Genomic DNA, 20901 nt, shown 5'->3' on the forward strand with positions numbered 1-20901 from the left:
ATTGCATTATAAACTAGAAAATTAATTGTAGGTGTCTAACTGTATCATTTGACTTATCAAACTTTATCATATGTCTTTGATAACGTTTGAAAAGTCACGAAATGCATTAAACACCTACAACCGAGACTTACTTCTTCAATCCTGTGAGACCATGGTACAGATTTTTGTAGTTATTAGATGGAAAAGTGCATTGGTCTGAGTCATTCTATTGGACTGCTCATGGTGGTTTTCAGATTTCACACTAATTACCTCAAACAGTATTTGTGATTGTCACTCAACGGACTGTGAGTGCTACTTCTCGTGTAGTTAGGAACCGTGGCCGTCCACCATCCTGAGGGTCTGCGCATGTGCAGCCCTTTCAAACCTTCAGTACCTGTTCCTTTTAGTTAATTGGCTGATCAGGCAACACTCCCTATTTAAAGCACCTGTGGTCTATACCTCGTTGCCTGATCTTGGAGTCTCATTCCCCATGAGCCTCTGAAGGTGTTCCTGTGTTTCCTCGTGTATTCAGCTCCTGCTGATTCCTGTTGTTCGTTTGTGGTTTCCAAACCACTTCAACTCTCCTGTGTTCATCGTGACTGCACCAGCTGATTCCTATCCGCTGCCTCCGTGCTTCTACAGTATCCTGCTCACCTCAACTCTCCCGTGTTCATCGTGACTGCACCAGCTGATTCCTATCCACTGCCTCCGTGCTTCTACAGTATCCTGCTCACCTCAACTCTTCCGTGTTCATCGTGACTGCACCAGCTGATTCCTATCCGCTGCCTCCGTGTTTCTTCAGAGTCCTGCTCATCGCAACTCTCCAGTGTTCATTGTGTCTGCAGCCAGCCGATCCGCTGTCTCCGTGCTTCTACAGTGTTCCTGCTTATGTCAACTCGCCTGTCTGCATCGGGTCAACGCTCCGCTGCTTTCATCTCAGCTAGACCGCCTCAACTCTCCCGTGTTCTCCAGGTGTCCAGTTCTATATACTACTGCTTCCTGAGTATTGTTTAATCCTTGCTGGTCTACCTACCGTGCGCTGCACCTACTTGGTTACCGCTTCCACCCTCCTGTGACTTCTCATCCTGCCGGCCTCCAGCCGTTCAGGTATCCCTGCACGTCTCTCTGACAGCCTGCTCTCCTGAACCACGGTATGCATACTTCTCATTGACTGTGCTGGTGTATTACATATCTAGGTGGACTGAGTTGTTCTCCTCCGGAGTTTCCTATCCACTGGGATTATTGCTATCATTTCACTGTGTTTCCTTTTAGCCTGGATAGTTCTTGTGACTTTGTATATTTGTGCAGTGCTGCTCAGTTATCATTGTATTGTGCAGATCATCGTGGGATCAAGTTCAGTGTGCCCGTGTATACTCTGCATTGCATTCATCTCCTTGTGCTCCTCCTCACAAATATATTTCAGTGGTACAACTTGCTAGAGGCAGACCACTGTCACCTGTTTCCTGTGTCACCAGTTTCCAGTATCCTCTCACATAGCAGTGGTACAACTTGCTAACGCAGACCACTGACTCCTCTGATACCTTCACCTGGATTCCATTCATTCACCCAGACAGCGGTACAACTTGCTATACGCAGACCGCTGACTACCCTCACGTTTCCTTGTCCATCCAGTTCCTCGTGTACAGTTATCTACCCATTACCAGTGCTGCTAGTCATAGACTTTCCTCGAGCATTCTCTTACCATCTGCTGTCTCCTGTTCCGTGGTCACCCCGCTACCAGAGTACCATATTACCAACTATACTGCTCTGGTAAGTCCATCATCTGGTGATACCTGGGTAAGACTCCTAGTGCCCGTGACAGTGATACTCAGAGTGATCTGGAACCGTGCCTACTTCTGCGGTGACTTCATTAGGAGGATTTATTGGTACCAGTATAGTGAATGGACTATTTTTCTTTAACTATTACCACAAAATCTGAAACGGACATATTGTTTGGACTTGTCCCTATTCTGCCAAGAACTGATTCACGGTCCTTTTATTGATCTCTTCCACTTATTAATATGCAGCCCACTTTTTTGTAAACCAATTTATGTTAAGACATACAATTTCAGTTTTTTCCACGCATTTTAGAATATATATTATATATATATATATATATATATATATATATATATATATATATATATATATATATATATATATATATATATATATACACACATATACATACACACACAGTGTTCTCCCCAGCATCAATTTCTTAGGTGCTCTATCCGGCTGTTTTTATTTGCCACCCGGCATTTGGAGCCCAACAGAGTCCAATTCTAATAGAAAAAAAACATTGTTTCTCCTATTATAAAAGGCACTAGGTGAACACAACAGCCAGCAATGTGTGTTAGACCACTGACCAGCAGTCCGACCAGTCCTGGCAAGTGTGGGCAATTAAAGCAAACATTTTTCATTATTATTGCAAAGTATTACAAATGTCCCCCCCAGCTGCTTCTTAATGCCACCCGGCTGCCAAAATTTTATAATATATACATGTATATATATATATATATATATATATATATATATATATATATATATATATATATATATATATATATATTTATTTTAATGCTTCTGGTTTGGTTAGTTATATATTTCGCCGTAGTCTAATTTGTGGTTTTTACTTTTAGACTCTCTAGAGACTGCACTTCAGCGCTGTTTTTTTTCTGTTTGATCTGTGGATAATTGCATGTCAACTACATTTGCATTTTTACTTACATTTTAACTATTTTCTTCTTATTTGCAAATCAAATACCAATGGATATCTTGCCTAACACTGATTTTTGTTGAAAGTACCTAGTGTCTTATTATTGAGTATTGGAGAGAGGATGTTTGAGAACTCTGTACAAGTATCTGTAGATTTGTATTAAATTTACCTTAAACGTGATCTAATTTTGATACAACTCCTGATAATGTAAACAGAACTGAATTAAACAAATAGCATGCAATATTTAACTTTGTACATCTTTTTTGAATACATTTGAGATGCATTTATAAAAACTGCTGCATAGAAATACTGTGCAAAAACAGAATAGTTGAAAAATAAAGGGCAAAAATTCCCTACATTTATAAAAACTGTACTTTTAAGTTTTTATAACAGCCTCCCAAATAGCAAATCCACAGCAAAACTTCAAGTGAATCGAGCTTTGCCATGAAGAATGCCATTTCTCAGAGGTGTGAAGTCATGGTGATACCATATTGGTATTCCGCTTGTGCTTTGCCACTCCATGCTGTATTTCTAAATTTTCTATTAGCAGGCAAAGCTGGAACAATGATAGTCAATTCATTCTAATATGTAGTGTGGTTGGGATAGAGCTAGGAAAACTTAATTCAGAGGTAAATATCTTGCGGATTAGTTTGGAAAAATGCTGCACATCTCTAAATAGCACCTTGCACCTGTCCTCGAAATGGGACTTTCTATAGAAGTTGAACAGCAGATTCCACTGATAAGTTCAACCTCTTTCCCACTAAACTCCACTCCTTTTTTTCCATGCTAATTACATGGTGTGCAGGAAATGAAAATAACCCTTCTGTAATATAGGAGAAAAATATCTTATTTTGCAATTTTATAAATGCCACTAACTGATACAACATTCATTTTCACAGACATAGTAGATCATCTGATTAGCCAAGGACACTTGGAAATCCTCCATCCCCACAAATCCCTGCAATGAGGCCATGTAAATTGCACATAATTTTCACTAATATCACTTTACTATCAGATCAAACCTGTAAAATGCATTTTTTCTAGTAGTTCCAGGTTATATAGTTCATATTTTAGCCTTACATTGGGGTGTTATCTACTGACATAAGAGCAACGATTAATTTCCCTACAGCAATATATACATTATTTGCATTTATTAGTTTAGCAGCTAGCCCTAACAATTTTTGTTCCTAAAAAGTATGTGCCCCTTATGAGCCTTTGCAAATCTTGAACAATCCTGCCCACTGCTTTCGAGGTATTCAAACACATTCCTTGTCACAGTACTGCTTCCACTAATATGTGTTGTCCTGTATTATCTATTCAATTCTCAGTTCATGCCAGCACATTTATATTAAGGTCATCTCTCTTGGCCATTCCAAAATGTAACACTTTTTCTGGGTTCACTATGATGTTGTAGACCTGCAATTGTGTGTTTAGGATTGCTTTTGTTCTCCAGACCCCACATTCTGTTAAGGTTCAGCTCATGGACAGCTACCTAGAAATTCTGCTGTACAATTCACTGAACAATTAATTGTTTCCACAACGACTAAGCTCTCCCTAAAGCAGCCCCAAACCATAATACTACCACCACCACCATGTATCATGGCTTGGATATGGTTCTATAGGTGGAAAGAAGTGTTTTGTTTTTTCCAACCAGACTTAACATTTATCACTTATCTGACCGAAGAACATTTTCCAACAGTCCTCTTGGATATACAAGTGATCTTTGGCAAGCCTGACATGGGTGACACAGTTAATTTTAAAAAGCACAATGTACATCACTACTGACGGGTGTTTTAAATATTGTGGACTTATGAACAGTGACAATACACCAAGAGATACTTGCTACCTTCTGGAGTACTGCACATCAAGCCCATGGAGTGGCTCTTGTCAAACAAGAACTCCCTGTAAAAATGGTATTTAATTGTCTCTATTAATTGATAAGTTTATAGTTTGCAAAGTATTCAGCAATGTTTTTGCAGTCCATCCCAACGTCAGAGACATAGTAACACTTTTTCTGAGGTCTGAGGTATGTCTTTTGATTAAGGCGTGATTCACATCCGTAAACCGATCACAACAGCAGACTCTAATCATACCAAACAAAGTTTCTGTATATTTCTAAGCGAAGAGTTTCACAAATGAACATCTAATTGTCACCTAATTAATTGGAACTACTTATCCTCTTAAAAGATCTGACTATCCTTGAGGTGTAGGACACATGACTAGCGCCATTCACCATGGGTAACCTTCACAAATTCTGCTCAAACAGTAAATCCAACCATTTTAAAGTTCACAAATAAAAGCCTGGAAATAGTAAAAGTCCATGTTTTCTTCATTCTATAAAACTGTGATGTATTATGCCCACCTAGTTAAATCAGACCTATAGCAAGCAATTATTGTCTCCTTTCACAACTAATGTGAGTTTAATATAAAAATATACTGCGCACTGTTTTATTCTTACAGAATAAGAATTATTCTTACAGAATAAAGATGATTTAGAAAAGCACATATCTGATATTGAAAGACTTTCTATTTCTTCATCATTTCTACACATCCAATGTATAAGTTTGCTTTTATGAATTAATATATATTTTAAGATGAAATTGAGAATAAAGGACAAACTCATATTACGGCTTTAGGCAATGTTTTTAGGCGAGTGTAACCACATCCTACAGTTTACATTATTTTTAAATTTATATAGTGTATACTATATTTCTTTAGAATTTTCTTTCCTGGTTCCTTCCACTTGTGGTGGAAACACAACTCATTACATTAGGAAGAAAATTTCCCCAAACAAAATGAAATTCCTCCTATATTAAAGTATCACTGTGAGGATCCTCTGCAATACCATCTAGAGATGACAGAAGGCAGTGTACCATCAACTCTGACAACTGCAACATTTTTCACATACTGGAATTAGCACGTCTACAAAAGATCAAGTCAATTAGGACTAGCAGATTTATAAAGCCCCCACTTCTACCAAACTTTGCACAAGTAAAGTTTGGATTTCTGCATCTCTATTGGTGCTTCAAAGAATCTTAGTTTCTTGCCTGTTCATCGACTTCATCTTTCTCCCTCACTATTCTACCTTGTACAATCCATCGACATCGTCCCTCATTATTCTACCTTCTCCAACACTTCGACTTCAACTTTGTCTCTCACAACCTATCCTCTCAGGACTAGACAGGAAGTGGTGTGTCTCTGATAGCTATCCCAGCCAGTGGTTTTCTCCTGGGAGCAACCCGCATTGTTACAGTTGCACTTGGAGGAAAGAATAATTGCTTGCTAAATGACTGACATCACCATAACTGGGTGAGCATAATTATTCACGGTCCATTTTATGGACTACTAATCCACACTATTGTTTTTGAGTAAGATACATATGTAAGAAAATCATTTTTATTATGGCACAGCTTTAACTCAACTCTTTATTGAAGAAAATACTCATGTAATTCTGGGTCTCTTCAGTGTCACAGCACACTACAATAGTATATCCTTAAGGTTCTCATTTCATTACCAAAAAAAGCAAAGCAGCAAGGCTCATTTACAAAGCTGTTAAGATGCACAAATGCTGTTTTGTGATGTCTGTGCCTCTATTTCTATGTTATAAGCTTGTTTATTTAGTAATTACATGGTCCAGTAAGTTCTAGCTGACAGTGACTGCAGGGGATGCTATGAGTGATGTAACGGTAGGAGTTGTAGAGACTGGCCATGCACACATGTGCCTTGTATTGCACCTACACAAAAACAAGACAGCATGTTGCAGGTGACGCATCTTTTGCACTTTCCAGGCACATTTAATAAAAGTGCATTTTGTTGTGCACAGATAGCAGTGTGATAAAGACAATCAGATGTAAATATGTAACACATGAACTATAGACAGTACCGCAATGTTCCCTTTCCCTCATGACTTATTTAAAACACAAATAAGTTACTAACAAGCAATATTTTAGGAGGTGCTACTAAAGTGCCAGGAAGGAAGACAATGAAGTGACATAATTCTACCTGGGTATGCACTCATGGGTAAATGTCTTATGTGATCATTCACAGAAGTATTTCCCCAAAGCACTAATCTTAGTATTATATAGGTGGTCAAATGAACAAAATTAAATGTACTCTGTCCATATAATATGTAGTCAGCAAATGAGACTTTGTGAAATGCTGGATCAATATGCTAAACAAAAGAAGTAATTTTTTTATATATATTATTAAGACTTAAATGAAGATCAGTTCACTTTTAATTAATACAGAAATCCATAACTGTAGAGGATTCCAAAACGGTTTTCTACCACTTAATGAACAGGTGGCTAAAAAGTTTTAAGCTGCTGTTATTTTTCCCCCCATAAGAAATAGGTAATAAAAAACTATTGAACACTGCCTCTTTAATCCTCTAATCAGAATAGGTAGTCTTATGTTCTATTGAAGGGAATCTTAAAAATCACCTGCATTTTTAAAGAGTGATATGTACAAAGTAACTAAATTAGGTGCAGTTCGATAATAATTCTAAATACAACATAGTTATCAGAAATGTAAACAGCTTCACAAGGTAAACAGACACCTCGTCATGAAAACTATGACTAATTTGCCCTTTAAAACACCAAAATTAAACATTCTCCTTCACTTATATGCTATTAATTCCACTCACTGAACTGTAAATTAATAAAAAGGGACACTAACCCTAAAATATGAGTTGATTTAATAAAAAAAAGACACAGACTGAGCATTTTTCTTTTAAACTAATGAAACTATACAGTGATCTCTGAATGGAGATGGGCTTACTGGGGCGCACTGCAATAAACCATCTTCTCAGTTCTATTTTAGTGGTAGTGGGGCAGCGTAAAGCACAATCAATGTACAGTGTGATGTTCTCCACATGGATGTTTGTCTAAAGCAATTCCACTTCATCTGTGTCTTGTAACATCCACATCTGTTTATATAAACTAAACCATGAGCAGGGTTAAGTTGTTTGAAACTATAATTAACTTTTCTATCAAGCTCATCACAAGTCAGCAACCATGAAGCAAGGTCGAATTCTTGTTTTGATTAAAAAACAAAACATTTGGAGGGCTAATAAAATTCTGAAAAGGTTAAACAAATATAATGAGCTTTTTAAATAAGTCACTTGCTTATTAAGTTTAGAAGTTTTTTTAAAAAAAATTGCTTACAAATTCAATAACACAATACATTACCATCTGCCGCAAGGATTACAGTTGTTTGATCATAAAGGTCAGCTATGTCATCTTCTGTCCAGCTGTAAGAAGCTTCTGTATCTGAAAACATGAGGATATGTCATCAATCTTTTTAATTAAACATTATCACAAAAATATTTTGGTTAACTGGTGAACATGTCAAAGATGAGGGCACAGAAAGTACCCAAGCCATTGTTTAATACTCTTTTTTATTCCATGTTTGAGCCAACATGCAGCAACTGTTTCCATAGGGAATACAAATGATTTACCAGTACATTTAAACTTATGTTTACTGAAGATAGTTGAGAAAAGTCACTGTTCGGAGTAAAATGTTCTGAACCATTCTTTAAAATAAACAGCAGTATTGTCACAGTGAGAAACTGGATGGGGTATTCTGAAATATATTCAGCCTCTGTGCGTGATCTATTCCATGTTCCAAGCTATTTCAGATTTATTAGCGCCATTACATGTCTACTATGGAGTCTCTTTGCAGGACAGAAAATATGAAATACCAAACTTCATGACAGTAGAAATACATCTTCATTACAGTGGAGCTACATCTATAGATGCAGCCAGATTCAAGTCCTACTTTTCGAAAGAAATAGACACAAAGACACATATCTACAACACTGTTCAGCTGTGAGCAGTTTGGTTAAGTTGTACAAGAGATGGGCTGCAATGTGAATCTGGAAGAAATGCTCTTCACCACTTTGAGGTTCACAGTGAACCTCACACCCAAGCAGAAATGGTTCATTGGCCATACCCATTTTCTGTTCTGATGCACCAAATTCAATCAAATTTCATTTTGGCCAAGTAGTACAGGGACATACTCTGCCAACCAAATCTGTGGCCAACTGAAGAGGTATTCTTGTGGAAAGCTGGAAGCAACACACAAAGGAGACCTTAATGACTGACCGTGAAACTGGTAGCTGGGACTTTTTACTTTGTGGAACCATGAGGAGAGGTTAAGTGGGCCTAGCTGAGGTGGTAACTAGAACTTTTCATTGTGCAGACTGCGAAAATGGGTAAATGGGCCTAGATGCCCACCAAATGGAGAACTGCAAAAGAGTGAATTGCAGACTGGGTTTATTGATTTTGCACATAATCAATTTTTCTGTTAGGTGCCTTACATATAGGACCTAAACATACCACAAACAGCATATAGAGTACCACCTACTTTGAAAGGGTGCATTAGTCAACAAAGACAAGACTATACCCCCATGTATTACTTTCAAAAGAATTAACAACTGTATCTTAAATTAAGTTTTATATGTGAGTTCATAGGTGGGTTTAGATCCATTTGAAAATCAGATGTTTCAAGGTTTATTTATAAAGAGAGATCTTAAGTACTTGATAATAATTAACAATATCTAAAGATTTACTGGGATGAGATATGAAATCAGTTCAAATTAAAATAAATCAGTGATGTAAATGTAATGCGTGATAAATATATTCTGAAAAATGCTGAGCACAATACTAGTTTGTTTTGTGATATAGATGCATAACACAAAAAAGTTTGACTTGAGTCTGAGATACTGTAACAGATGATCTCTTATTCCGTACTTATTGTATGAATGTCAAAAATACACAGGAAAGCAGACCAGAGTAGGAACTGTCTGTGGGATCCCATATGATACTGTCTGTCATTCACCACTTGACCAGTGGTCAGTTATGTCCTAGTAGTTATCTCAGACTCTAACCCAAAATATGTGGAGTTGCAAATATTCAACTGTACTAATTAAAAATATGGTTAACAACAAAATAAATTCTACCAAGTCTGAAGCTATGAGGGTGGGCTTAGCACAAGATAGGCTTCTCTATCTATAATCTACTTACAAATTTCACTGGTGCTCCTCGTCTCTTAAATACTTTGGAATCCATATCCCATTCCACCGTAAAAAACGTATAGACTTATTATATCCCGCTCCTGCAACATTTTATAGTCCTTACTATCTCATGGCTCGGTAGGCTAGCTTTGCTCAAAATTATGCTCTTGCCAAAAATCCTATACTTTTTCAGGTCCATTCCAGTTTTGGCTCCTCGCCAAGTACTCAAATTTTACATGAGTGCCTTGTGATTTATGAGAGGTTACAAGCTCCCTAGGATGGCTTGGTCATGTCTGTTATTACCTATATTAAGAGGTGGCCGTGCAGCTCCCGACTTGAAACTCTACCAACAAGCCACAAGGCTTGACTAGTTTAAGGACTGGACAGCGCCCCATCCTTACAAACCATGGGTTTCTACTGAAGCACATGCAGTATCCCCGTTTCACATCCACCAAACACCGCTTACCTTTCACAACACCAAATATATAACCAATATTTGCCACTGACAGTTCCTTCATATATAAACTGGATAGGTTTCTGACAAAAATGCCTAAAACCCATCACACAGTACATGTTTATAGTTAAGCCTCAAAGATTTGAGTTATGAAAACTTTAATAATCTAATGAAACTATTGTTACAAATAGACAATTTCTAGCTTAGTATTCATATTGTATATGTATCAGTCATTTATTTGTATTTTCAATCTTCTGCCCATGCTGATCTGAAAATGTGTTTTGTGGCTGTGAAGCTTGCTTTACCTGCTGTTTGCCATTTGAGTAATCTCTTTACTTCCTGAAAACATTCTGAATTATGTGGATGTAAATTTAATGTTCGAGAATAATAACACTATCAGCAATAAGAGCATAGAGAAACACATAAAACACACAGAAAAAAATGTAAGCACATTTGGAAAGAGCCACATTGGAGCATGTTATGAGAAGAGATTGTGAATTACAGACACAACAAAACTCAGAAGTAAGGCACGTCCTAACATATATATAGGTTAAAAATCAGGACTGTTTCAGTGCTTATTAAATATATATAATAGAATACTCTTACAGCTTGGAGCTTGTGATTTCCATTGCTGTTTGATTTTAAGTGCTGTTTGTTTAAAGTGTGGAATTAGATCTAGTAAGGAGTTGAATCCAGGAAGGGGTTTAATCTGGTAAGTGGCTAGCAAAGGTTAGTACTCTCGAGTTCACTGTAGGCTATAAGAAGCCATAATAAGATGAGTGGTAGCAGGCTTGATGTTCTCACTCAATGCATATCTTGTCATATGAATGCACACTTGGAGCAATTGTTCCAAGGTTTATACCTCTGTGAGAAATGTGAGCAATTAGTCTCTTTGTAAGGTAACTGATCTAAAGCAGACCATTGCAACATTGAGAGAGATTGCCAACCTGGAGCAGAGTTTACAGCTCACCATTGATGCGTTAGCTGAGCAGGGTGGAGCAGAGACAGAGGAGGATGCACAGGTAGGCAGCTGGGTAACAGTTACTAGGGCTAGCAGAGGGAAGAAGAGGCAGGCCAGTTTTGAGTTAAGCAATCCCAGCAGATTTGCCAGATTGGATGAAGATGCTGTGGAAGGCAGTTCATAATTGGTAGAGTTGAGTGAGACTGCCTCCTCTAGCAACCAGGAGAACGGTCTCTCCAGCATAGAGGGGACAAAAGTTACTCAGGGACCCAGGCAGATTGTGGTGGATTCAATTATTAGGAAGGTAGATAGGGCAATCTGTTACCGGAACCGTGCATGCCGAACAGTGTGTTGTCTCCCGGGTGCTCGGCATATTGTGGATAGGTTGGACAGATTGTTGGGAGGGGCTGGGAATGGCCTGGTGGTTTTGGTGCATGTTGGCACCAATGACCGAGTTTGAGGAAGAAGGGATGTCCTAAAGAATGATTTCAGAGACATAGGTCCTAAACTTAAGGCAAGGACATCCAATGTAGTATTTTCGGAAATACTACCTGTGCCACGCGCTAGTCTAGGGAGGCAGCGGGAGATTAGGGAGGTTCATGCATGGCTAAAAGATTGGTGTAGTAAGGAGGGTTTTGGATTCTTAGAGCACTGGGCTGATTTCTCGGTCAGTTTCCATCTTTATTGTCGAGATGGATTGCACCTGAATGAGGAGGGGACTGCAGTGCTAGTGGAGAGGATGGTTAGAAGGTTGGAGATTTTAAACTAGGCTTCGGAGGGAGGGGCAAGCAAGTATTTATGGGATAGACATTGAGAGTAGTAAGGAGGAATTTAACAAGAGTCAAGGGGGTGGAGAAGGGGGAAAGGGAAGCATAGCCGATAAGGAGAGGCCCTTTTTAAAGCAAAAAGAAATACCTAAGGGAGGCAATAGACTTAATTGTATGCTTGCAAATGCAAGAAGCCTGACAGGTAAAATGGAGGATTTAGAACTAGTAGCAATGAATGAGCAGTATGATATTATAGGTATTACGGAGACCTGGTGGGATGATACACATGACTAGGCAGTCAACTTGGAAGGCTATAACCTCTTCAGGAGGGATAGGGTAAATAAAAGGGGAGGAGGAGTATGTCTTTATATTAAGCCAGAGTCAAAACAAAGTATTCAGGAAGTTATTTACACGAATATTGATAAGATAAGATAGAGGCATTGTGGGTGGAAATATCCAGCGGAGGAAAAAGTTCAGGGAAGCTGCTGATAGGGATATGCTAAAAACCGCCAGATATTAGTATGAGTGAGGAAGACCAACTTCTACAGCAAATTGAAAAGGCACAACACACACAACTAGGTCAAATTTTAATTATGGGGGATTTTAATTATCCGGACATTCATTGGAGTACTGAGACCTGCGGCACAGCTAGAGGAAATAGGTTTCTGAGCGCGCTAAAAGACCATTACATTTCCCAATTAGAAGAGGAACCAACTAGGAACCAGACTACACTTGGGAAATAGTGGTCATAATATGGTCTCATTTGAAATTAGTTTCCAGAAGCAACGGTATACGGGATCAACTAGGACTTTAAACTTTAGAAAGGCAAATTTTAATATGCTAAAGGAGTCTATAAAGTGCATAGATTGGGACAACGACTTTGAAGGAAAAAACACGAAAGAATAGTGGGCTGTCTTTAAAATGTTGTTGGAAACATACACGTATACGTTCATTCCTATGGGAAATAAATGTAAAAGAATTAAGTCTAAACCAATGTGTCTAAATAATAAGGTAAGGGAAGAAATGCACAGGAAGAAGCGTGCATTTAAATTGCTTAAGTCTGAAGGGTCCCAGGAGTCCTTCTGTAGGTATAAGGAATGTAATAAAACATGCAAAAAGGAAATTAGATTGGCTAAATTACAAAATGTAAAACAAGTTGCAAAAGAAAGTAAGACAAACCCCAAAAAGTTTTTTAAGTATATAAATGGCAAAAGGATTAAAAAAGATAATATAGGACCCCTAAGAAGTGAGATGGGTGAATTGATAAATCATACGAAGGAAAAAGCAGAGGTATTAAACACTTTATTTTCTTCAGTATTTACTAAAGAGACACAAATGGTAGAAATAATACATAAAAATGGAAATGAAACCATGCCATTAATTAATACATGGTTGACAGAGAAGAAGTCCAAAGGTGACTCAAGAATATTAAGATAAATAAATCTCCAGGTCCAGATGGAATACACCCAAGGGTTCTTATGGAGCTAAACTCAGAATTGCTAGACCACTATTCCTAATTTTCATAGATTCAATCTCATCAGGTTCAGTACCAAGGGATTGGCGAATAGCAGATGTGGTGTCATTGTTTTAAAAAGGGACAAGATCACAACCAAGGAATTATAGACCTGGAAGCCTGACATCAATAGTGGGGAAAGTACTGGAAGGTATATTAAGGGATATTATTCAGGATTACTTGGTGCGCAATAAGATTATAAGTGGGAATGAGAATGGATTTGTGAGGGAAAGGTCATGTCAACTAATCTAATTAGTTTCTACAAGGAAGCTAGTGGGAACTTAGACCAGGGCAGCACAGTAGATGTGGTCTACTTAGATCTTACAAAGGCCTTCGATACAGTGTCACACAAGAGGTTGGTTTACAAAATAAGGGAACTGGGTATAGGAAACAACATTTGTACTTGGATCGAAAACTGGTTAGAGAATAGGAAACAGAGAGTTGTGATAAATGGAACATTTTCTAATTGGTCAAAAGTTTTAAGCGGAGTACCTCAAGGTTCCATGCTGGAGAGACTCTTTTTTAATATATTTATTAGTGACCTTGGTAATGGATTAGAAAGTTAAGTTTCTATTTTTGCAGATGATATTAAACTCTGTAAAGTTATAAAATCAGAGCAAGATGTAGCTTCTCTACAGAGGGACTTAAATAAACTGGAAGATGGGGCGGCCAAATGGGACATGAGGTTTAACATAGATAAATGTAAGGTTATGCATTTAGGGATCAAAAACAAGAATGCAATCTATAAATTAAATGGAATTTAGGAGAGCCTATAATGGAAAAAGATTTGGGAGTGATCATAGACAGTAGACTTAGCAATAGTGCTCAATTTCAAACAGCAGCTGCAAGAGCAAATAAAGTATTAGCATACATAAAAAGGGGTATAGATGCAAGGGAATACAGTGTAATTTTACCACTGTATAAATTGTTGGTAAGACCTCATCTTGAATATGCAGTACAGTTCTGGGCACCACTCTATAAAAAAGATAATTTGGAACTAGAAAGGGTTCAGAGAAGGGCGATTAAATTGATAAAGAGTATTGAGCCATTAAGTTATGAGGAAAAGTTAGCCAGTTTAGGCATGTTTACTTTAGAAAAGAGGCGTGTAAGAGGAGATATGATTACTATGTACAAATACATTAAGGATCAATACAGAGAACTCTCATGGGAACTTTTTACCCCAAGGACTATACACAGGACATGTGGTCACCCCCTAAGGTTAGAGGAGAGGAAATTTCACAACCAGGAAAGGAAGGGGTTCTTAACAGCAAGGGCAGTCAAGATATGGAATTCACTGCCAAGGAAGATTGTGGTGGAAGATTCAATAGATATGTTTAAGAAAGGGTTAGACAATTTTTTTTGCGGAAAAGTGTATCCAGGGATATGAAAGTTAATTAAAATGAATGATAGTAGTGGATATAGGGTAAAAATAGGACTGCAATATTGGGTCTGCGGGGATTTTCACAATTGAAACTGATTGGCGGTTGTTTCCTCTGGATCAATTTCAAATATAAGTGAGGGATCGCAGGAGATCCAAAATAGGTTGAACTTGATGGACTGGTGTCTTTTTTCAACATCATCAACTGTTACATAATAGGCAGTTCCACTTAGCTGTTATTTAGGCATTGGCTGAAGGCTATTGCACATGACAAGGATGAATGCTATGCTGTACCAATAAAATTGTCACATAATATTTATATCCTATTATGGAGACACAGATTCAGAAGCTTTTCTACAAAAGGTTCTGACTTCCTGTATTGCGGCAGTGCTAGGAATATCTGAATCTTATCCAGTCTTGATAGAATCGGGGCTCCCGGATGTGTGTAACCGTCCCTATTTGAACATTCCATTGACAAAAGAAACGCAAAGCTAAGTATATGCTATTTACTTGCAATAAACATTATTACTTTTGATCAATTGTGTGCAGAGTGCTTTATTGACCTCACTGATACCTCAGTACGTACGGGTGCAATCTTGGATTCCACTGAATACAAAATTCCATCTGACAAAAAACAAGTATTGTTAACTATGGATACATAGAATACAAAATTTGCTTCAGGATATGGCTAAATAAGAAAGTTTTTTTTTCTTTGCACCCAGGAATCTAAATCTCGAACCGGAAAGCTAATTGAATATGCCCCCAAGTAAAGCGTGTTCTAAGAGTTCAAAAGCCAGCATTACAGATAATCTAATGTAGTCTCCTCCTGCTAAATTGAAATTCTTAAATTGAGTTTGGTATTTGGCAAAATGTTTTGCAAAATCATGACTACTGACTACATTATGAATTTGGTGAATTCTCACTATTACTAAATTAAAATTCTCAAAGAAAAGCCACATCAGCAATAGGTCTGTATTTATCCTCCGGATTCATTTTCTGTATGCAAATTATATTTTGGTTTAGTATTTGGCTGAATGCTTTAGGGGCGATTTGTGTTTTAGCATTAGTCTGAAATTATGTACAGAAGACAAAATAATTTCTCGTATGTGCTGGTTCTGGCTAATGAACATATTCGGTGCTTTCAATAATGCCAATTTAATAAGTTACCCACAATTTCATCAATGAAAATTAAATCTTAATTCTTTGAGTTTATGGGATAATGCTGGCTGTTACTTCCTATCTACAGAATACCTTCTGTTCTAAGCAGACTCTACTTGTATTATTTATGGTGTAGAACTTGTGGTTTCCATTAAGCCCACCACAACAATTTAGAATTGTTGGCAAACTATACAGCATTTTATTTATTAATAATACACAAATGATATTAACATATGTATAAGCATTTGATAAAAACACCTGTGTAAACAGTGAGTTCTAATATCATCCATAATAATCAGTGAGATGTTATCACTTTGGTGTTAAATAGGAAACCTTATGTATTGTAAATTAAAAATGCACCTGCTGCTGTAAACTTTTATGAATATTAGAGGTCACCTCAGACTTTTGTTAGCATCTAATTGGAAATTATTTTTTATTTTTATAAAATTTGCATATACTGAGTAAAATGTTAGCTAACATGAAAAACAGAAATGGCATCATGCTTATTTGTACAATATAATTAATTACCTTTACAGAATTGGTTAAGCCAGTCCAGTTCTTTCACTTTTACTTGTCCTCCTGTTTAGAAACAAAATAAAAAATGGATAAAGTCACATTACTATGAACAAAATATAACATGTGAGACATGTACAAACAAAACAGAGTAAGACACAATATATAAACAACGGGAGGCGAATTGTCATGTACACAATACATGTTCCAAAGAAGCAAGATCAGAATCTTTAAATTTCTGCAGGCAACATTTTAATCACACAATTGTTCCTGCTATCAACCTCTGACACGTCTGTTATATCCTTTTATAATTATAGTACCTTTAAAAGAGTTGTATTCAGTGGCATAACAATAGAGATAGCACAACTACGGGGTTCGGAGGTGAGAGGGGCCTTACAATGCGCGGTTCTGCCGCTGGTTGTATTGCTCCACAATAACAAAACATGGCCAGGAGAATGTGCAGAATGAGAATGAAGCATTCAGGAGAGGCGGACTGAGAATGACACCAAGACCAGGGAGGAACGCTGCACTTTAGAAAATTATTTTATACTACAAGGAATAGCAACAGAGAATCATGATTTAATGTGCATACTTACGCAGCAAACAGTATGGACAGTTGATCTAAATGTGTGCATACTATCTGATGAGGACTTGAGAACTTATAGTTTGTATCACTGACGAGTGAACAACGGACTGAGAACTGATTACAATTTTTAGACTTTCACATTGCATGCCTCATGTCTGTTAAGTTGCAGGTGTTTTGAACAAGACTTGATTTTGTTCTAACACGATTAGCATATGTTACGGCATTGAATTTGAGTTTTTATGCTATAAATGATAATGAAGCTAAGATATATTTAGCACTACCTACATATTAGTGATTCATTCCAGTGCATTAGGTGGCGTCAGGGGTATTGGAAAGCTTTTGCGGTTTATGCTCTTAAGCAGACTGGATACTACTTAAAACACAAAGCTTTTCTTTATGGTTTAGATGTATTTATTTATACTGATATCTGTTTAGTATTGTGAATGACAGCCGTACATTACACCAATAGGGAAGCACTATTCTAATTTCTTATTCTACTGTGCTACTAAATAGGTAGAATGATTCTCTATAAAAAAATATATAAAGCTTATTGTACACCCTAAATAACCAATAACACCACAATCCACATAGATATCTAATTACATTGTTAAACAATCACTAAAATGCCAAACCAGTGTGTATCAAAATCTATAAAGCTGTGACAGACTACAAAAAAAAAACAACAATCAACACTTGATAAAACAAATCACGTTTACAACCTTCAAGAAAAGAATGAGGACACTTGTAAAGCTACATTCATGACAATGTTCCACACATATAATATATGTAAAATGTCAAGAGCTGTTGACTAGTGTCAAATATAGAAACCATATATCCACACTCCAGGTCCCAGGATGGAAACTAGTCTTAGTTTGTCTCCAAGTAGCTACTTAAAAAAAACAGTTCTGATGTGTACGTTTGTGTGCTCCAAGAATGAATACATATAAACAAACAGTGATCGACCTCAAATCGTGGATTTATGGATAAGCTAGAGATGAGGAATCCAACTGTAATTCACAGTAAGAGTTCAAATATATCTGCTCCTTGGTAGCGAAAACTCAATGAAACTGCATAGCACCCACTTCAGAAAATCAATTAATCCTTATTGATGTATTATCAAAGCAGGAGGTCCCTGGGAATCCCCTTCATTGCCAGTTAATCACATCATGGATACTGTGGGGAAACCACTTGTGATTGGCTGTGTAGCTAAAAAAATTGAGTCCACGCTCATTCTGACACAGGGCTCCGAGATGAGCAGTTCATGTCATCTTAAGTTTTTTATGTGGCTCACCAGAAAAAAATGTTGCCTGGACTACAGTGTGCATTAAAAGAAAATCATCCGTTTTGTCTTTCCATCTTGGATTACGCATTGAGGACATTTCCCTTTGGAATAAAATAAGAAAATCTATTTTGACTTTCTCTTTGAATTACAGATTGCTATATATTTTCCATTGGATTAAAAAAAAATATCTGGTTTGATTCTTCATAATGGATTACAAATTAAGGACAATTCCCTTTGGTTGAAAAAATGCAAGCGTGGAAGAGTAAAGGATGCAAGAATTCCTATTGGATTATGAGGTTTTATTCTAAAAAGTAAATATTTGTATTTAAGGATGCACTCAATTCAGAATTACTCTGCACTGTGCAAAGCCCGTACTAAGAAAACAGATCCACAACTGTTTCATAGATTAGAACAGATCAGCACCAGTATTGAAAAAATCTTTAGTTTTTTGATGAAAACAGAGATAGATACATTACAAAATGCCCCTGATGAAAGCATGATGTACTGAAACGATTGTTGGGGAGGGCATGATTTTGTAATTTTTCGTTTGGCGTTAAAATACTAAAGATTTTTCATGACTGGTGCCGGTCTGTTCTAATTCATGGAACAATTGTGGATCTATATATGCAATATCAGCCTTTATTATCAAAACCCATTCGCAAGATGCTGACACCTGGGGGTAAATGTATCAAGCTGAGAGTTATACGGCGGGTTTGAAAAGCCAATCAGATTTATAGCTTTCATTTATTTAGTACATTCTAAAAAATAATAGCTAGAATCTGATTGGTTGCTATAGGCAACATCTCCACTTTTCAAACCTGCCAGAAAACTCTAAGCCTGATACATTTACCCCCTGGTTGTAATTGACCCATACCGAAATGGAAGATTGGCTTCAAAGAAATCATCCACAGATAAGCTTAATAATATTTTCTTATTTATGTACGCTGCTTTTCACTTGATTAAGCCTGGTGTTTTCTAACATACTGCCCTATGAGCGCCCCTTTTCCTTTTTCCCCCTTATTTATTTACATACATAATATGACATATTCCACTGTGCTAAGTCCTGCATACACACAATGAATGTCCTTACTAAAATCTGGAATAAAAATGTGGCTATAATGCATTTAAATATTACATGCCAAGGTCCCTCTTTCACAGTGGTATGTTAGAATATCTTTAAAAGAGTTAAATTAAAACTGGCAAGTTGAGGGAGTTTGTGAAGACAGATGTGTTTTACTCCTGATGCACACTCAGAATGACATTCATGTTGCATTTAACATTTGAAGCTGACAGTATTACTGCTATTGCAGACACTCTTTTTATGCTCTTGTGTCATAGATTCCTTACCAAAATGAAACCTTGTACTGACTATTATTTATTCATCTTTAAATAAACAGAGGTTTGGACATTTCTAATAGCGTATTCAATAAAATATGAGTCTTTGATTTGGGCTCTATTATTTAACACATTTTTTTGGCATACATCTAATGTTTTTGTGCATGTTACATAAGTGTATTTAAAATGGAAACAATTCTGGTAGGGATTAATACCAAGCATCATTGTTAATTTACTTACTATTTCTTTTTAATTGATTGTAAAGCAAAGGGAGGAAAACAGAGAAAAATAAGGGAGGGTGGGGTAAGGGAAAGGTACAAGGGTGCAAGTACAGCATATTCAAAACAGACATTCAAAGGCACCGAATAGCACTGGCCTCAATAAACAGCTACCCATCTGATGGGTCTATACTGTATCCCTTTACTTGTCTGCTCTCATAGACAGAAAAAACGGGATGTTGCTACCCTTTTTCCTCGCAAGTAACTTTTGTGATGTTGATGTCCCACTCTGACCCGGATGGTCGTTTCCTGAGCCTAGTGGGAAAACTCAATACCTTATGTACTTAAGTAAACTTGTATGCCCGGAAACAAAACCAACATCCATTTTTTGCTTCCCTAGATTCCTTGCTCTCTCAGGTCCACCAGTGAGAAGTAATTATGGCTGGGGACTAGAATGCTGTAGTAGATGACACTGTTGATAGATCTTCTACTGTGGCTCCCCCACCAGCGTCTCAAAATCCCATAAATCCAAGGTCTTGGCGTCTCTCCTCTCTCACCATCTTCTCTTAGATTTCTGGAGAATTAGGGAACCCTACTATCGAGATTATACATTCTATTCCCCGGTCTACAGAACTTATTAACGAATAGATATTCTCTTCCTCAGTCACGATCTGTCCCTGAAGCTCCAGGCAGCTCACGTCCACCTGATGGTCTGGTGTGACCACTCTCACGTATCTGCTGATCTCACTGACAAAGTCTCCCGCCCACACTCGCCACGTGGTGCCTCGATAACCCTATCCCACACGATCCGCAACTCACTCTCGAACTGCGAACCCTCCTAGAAGAATATTTCCTCCTAAATTGCCTTCCAGCTATGCCCCCCTCGACCCTCTGGAATGCCCATAAGGCCGTGCTACGAGACCACCTGATTAGCACGGCCTCACACCGTAGAAAGCTAACGATTTCTGAAGGCACTTTGTTACCTATCCAACTCCAGATCCTGGAACGACAACAAACGCTCCCTAG

At 37.5% G+C, this 20901-nt stretch overlaps 1 protein-coding gene across 2 annotated transcripts in view; it reads right to left on the reverse strand.

Annotated features, from left to right (window-relative positions):
- Window positions 1–20901, reverse strand: part of METTL22 (methyltransferase 22, Kin17 lysine) — a 104131-nt gene that overhangs the window by 18574 nt on the left and 64656 nt on the right. For both annotated transcript variants that reach the window (XM_075179843.1, XM_075179842.1), the window contains 2 exons: window positions 16470–16520; window positions 7885–7965 (listed from right to left, as the gene is read on the reverse strand). In XM_075179843.1, the coding sequence (XP_075035944.1) occupies window positions 7885–7965; window positions 16470–16520 (132 nt within the window). The remainder of the gene's footprint in view (window positions 1–7884; window positions 7966–16469; window positions 16521–20901) is intronic.

This window comes from Mixophyes fleayi, chromosome 7, assembly GCF_038048845.1.
Source record: "Mixophyes fleayi isolate aMixFle1 chromosome 7, aMixFle1.hap1, whole genome shotgun sequence".
Lineage (NCBI taxonomy): Eukaryota > Metazoa > Chordata > Amphibia > Anura > Limnodynastidae > Mixophyes > Mixophyes fleayi.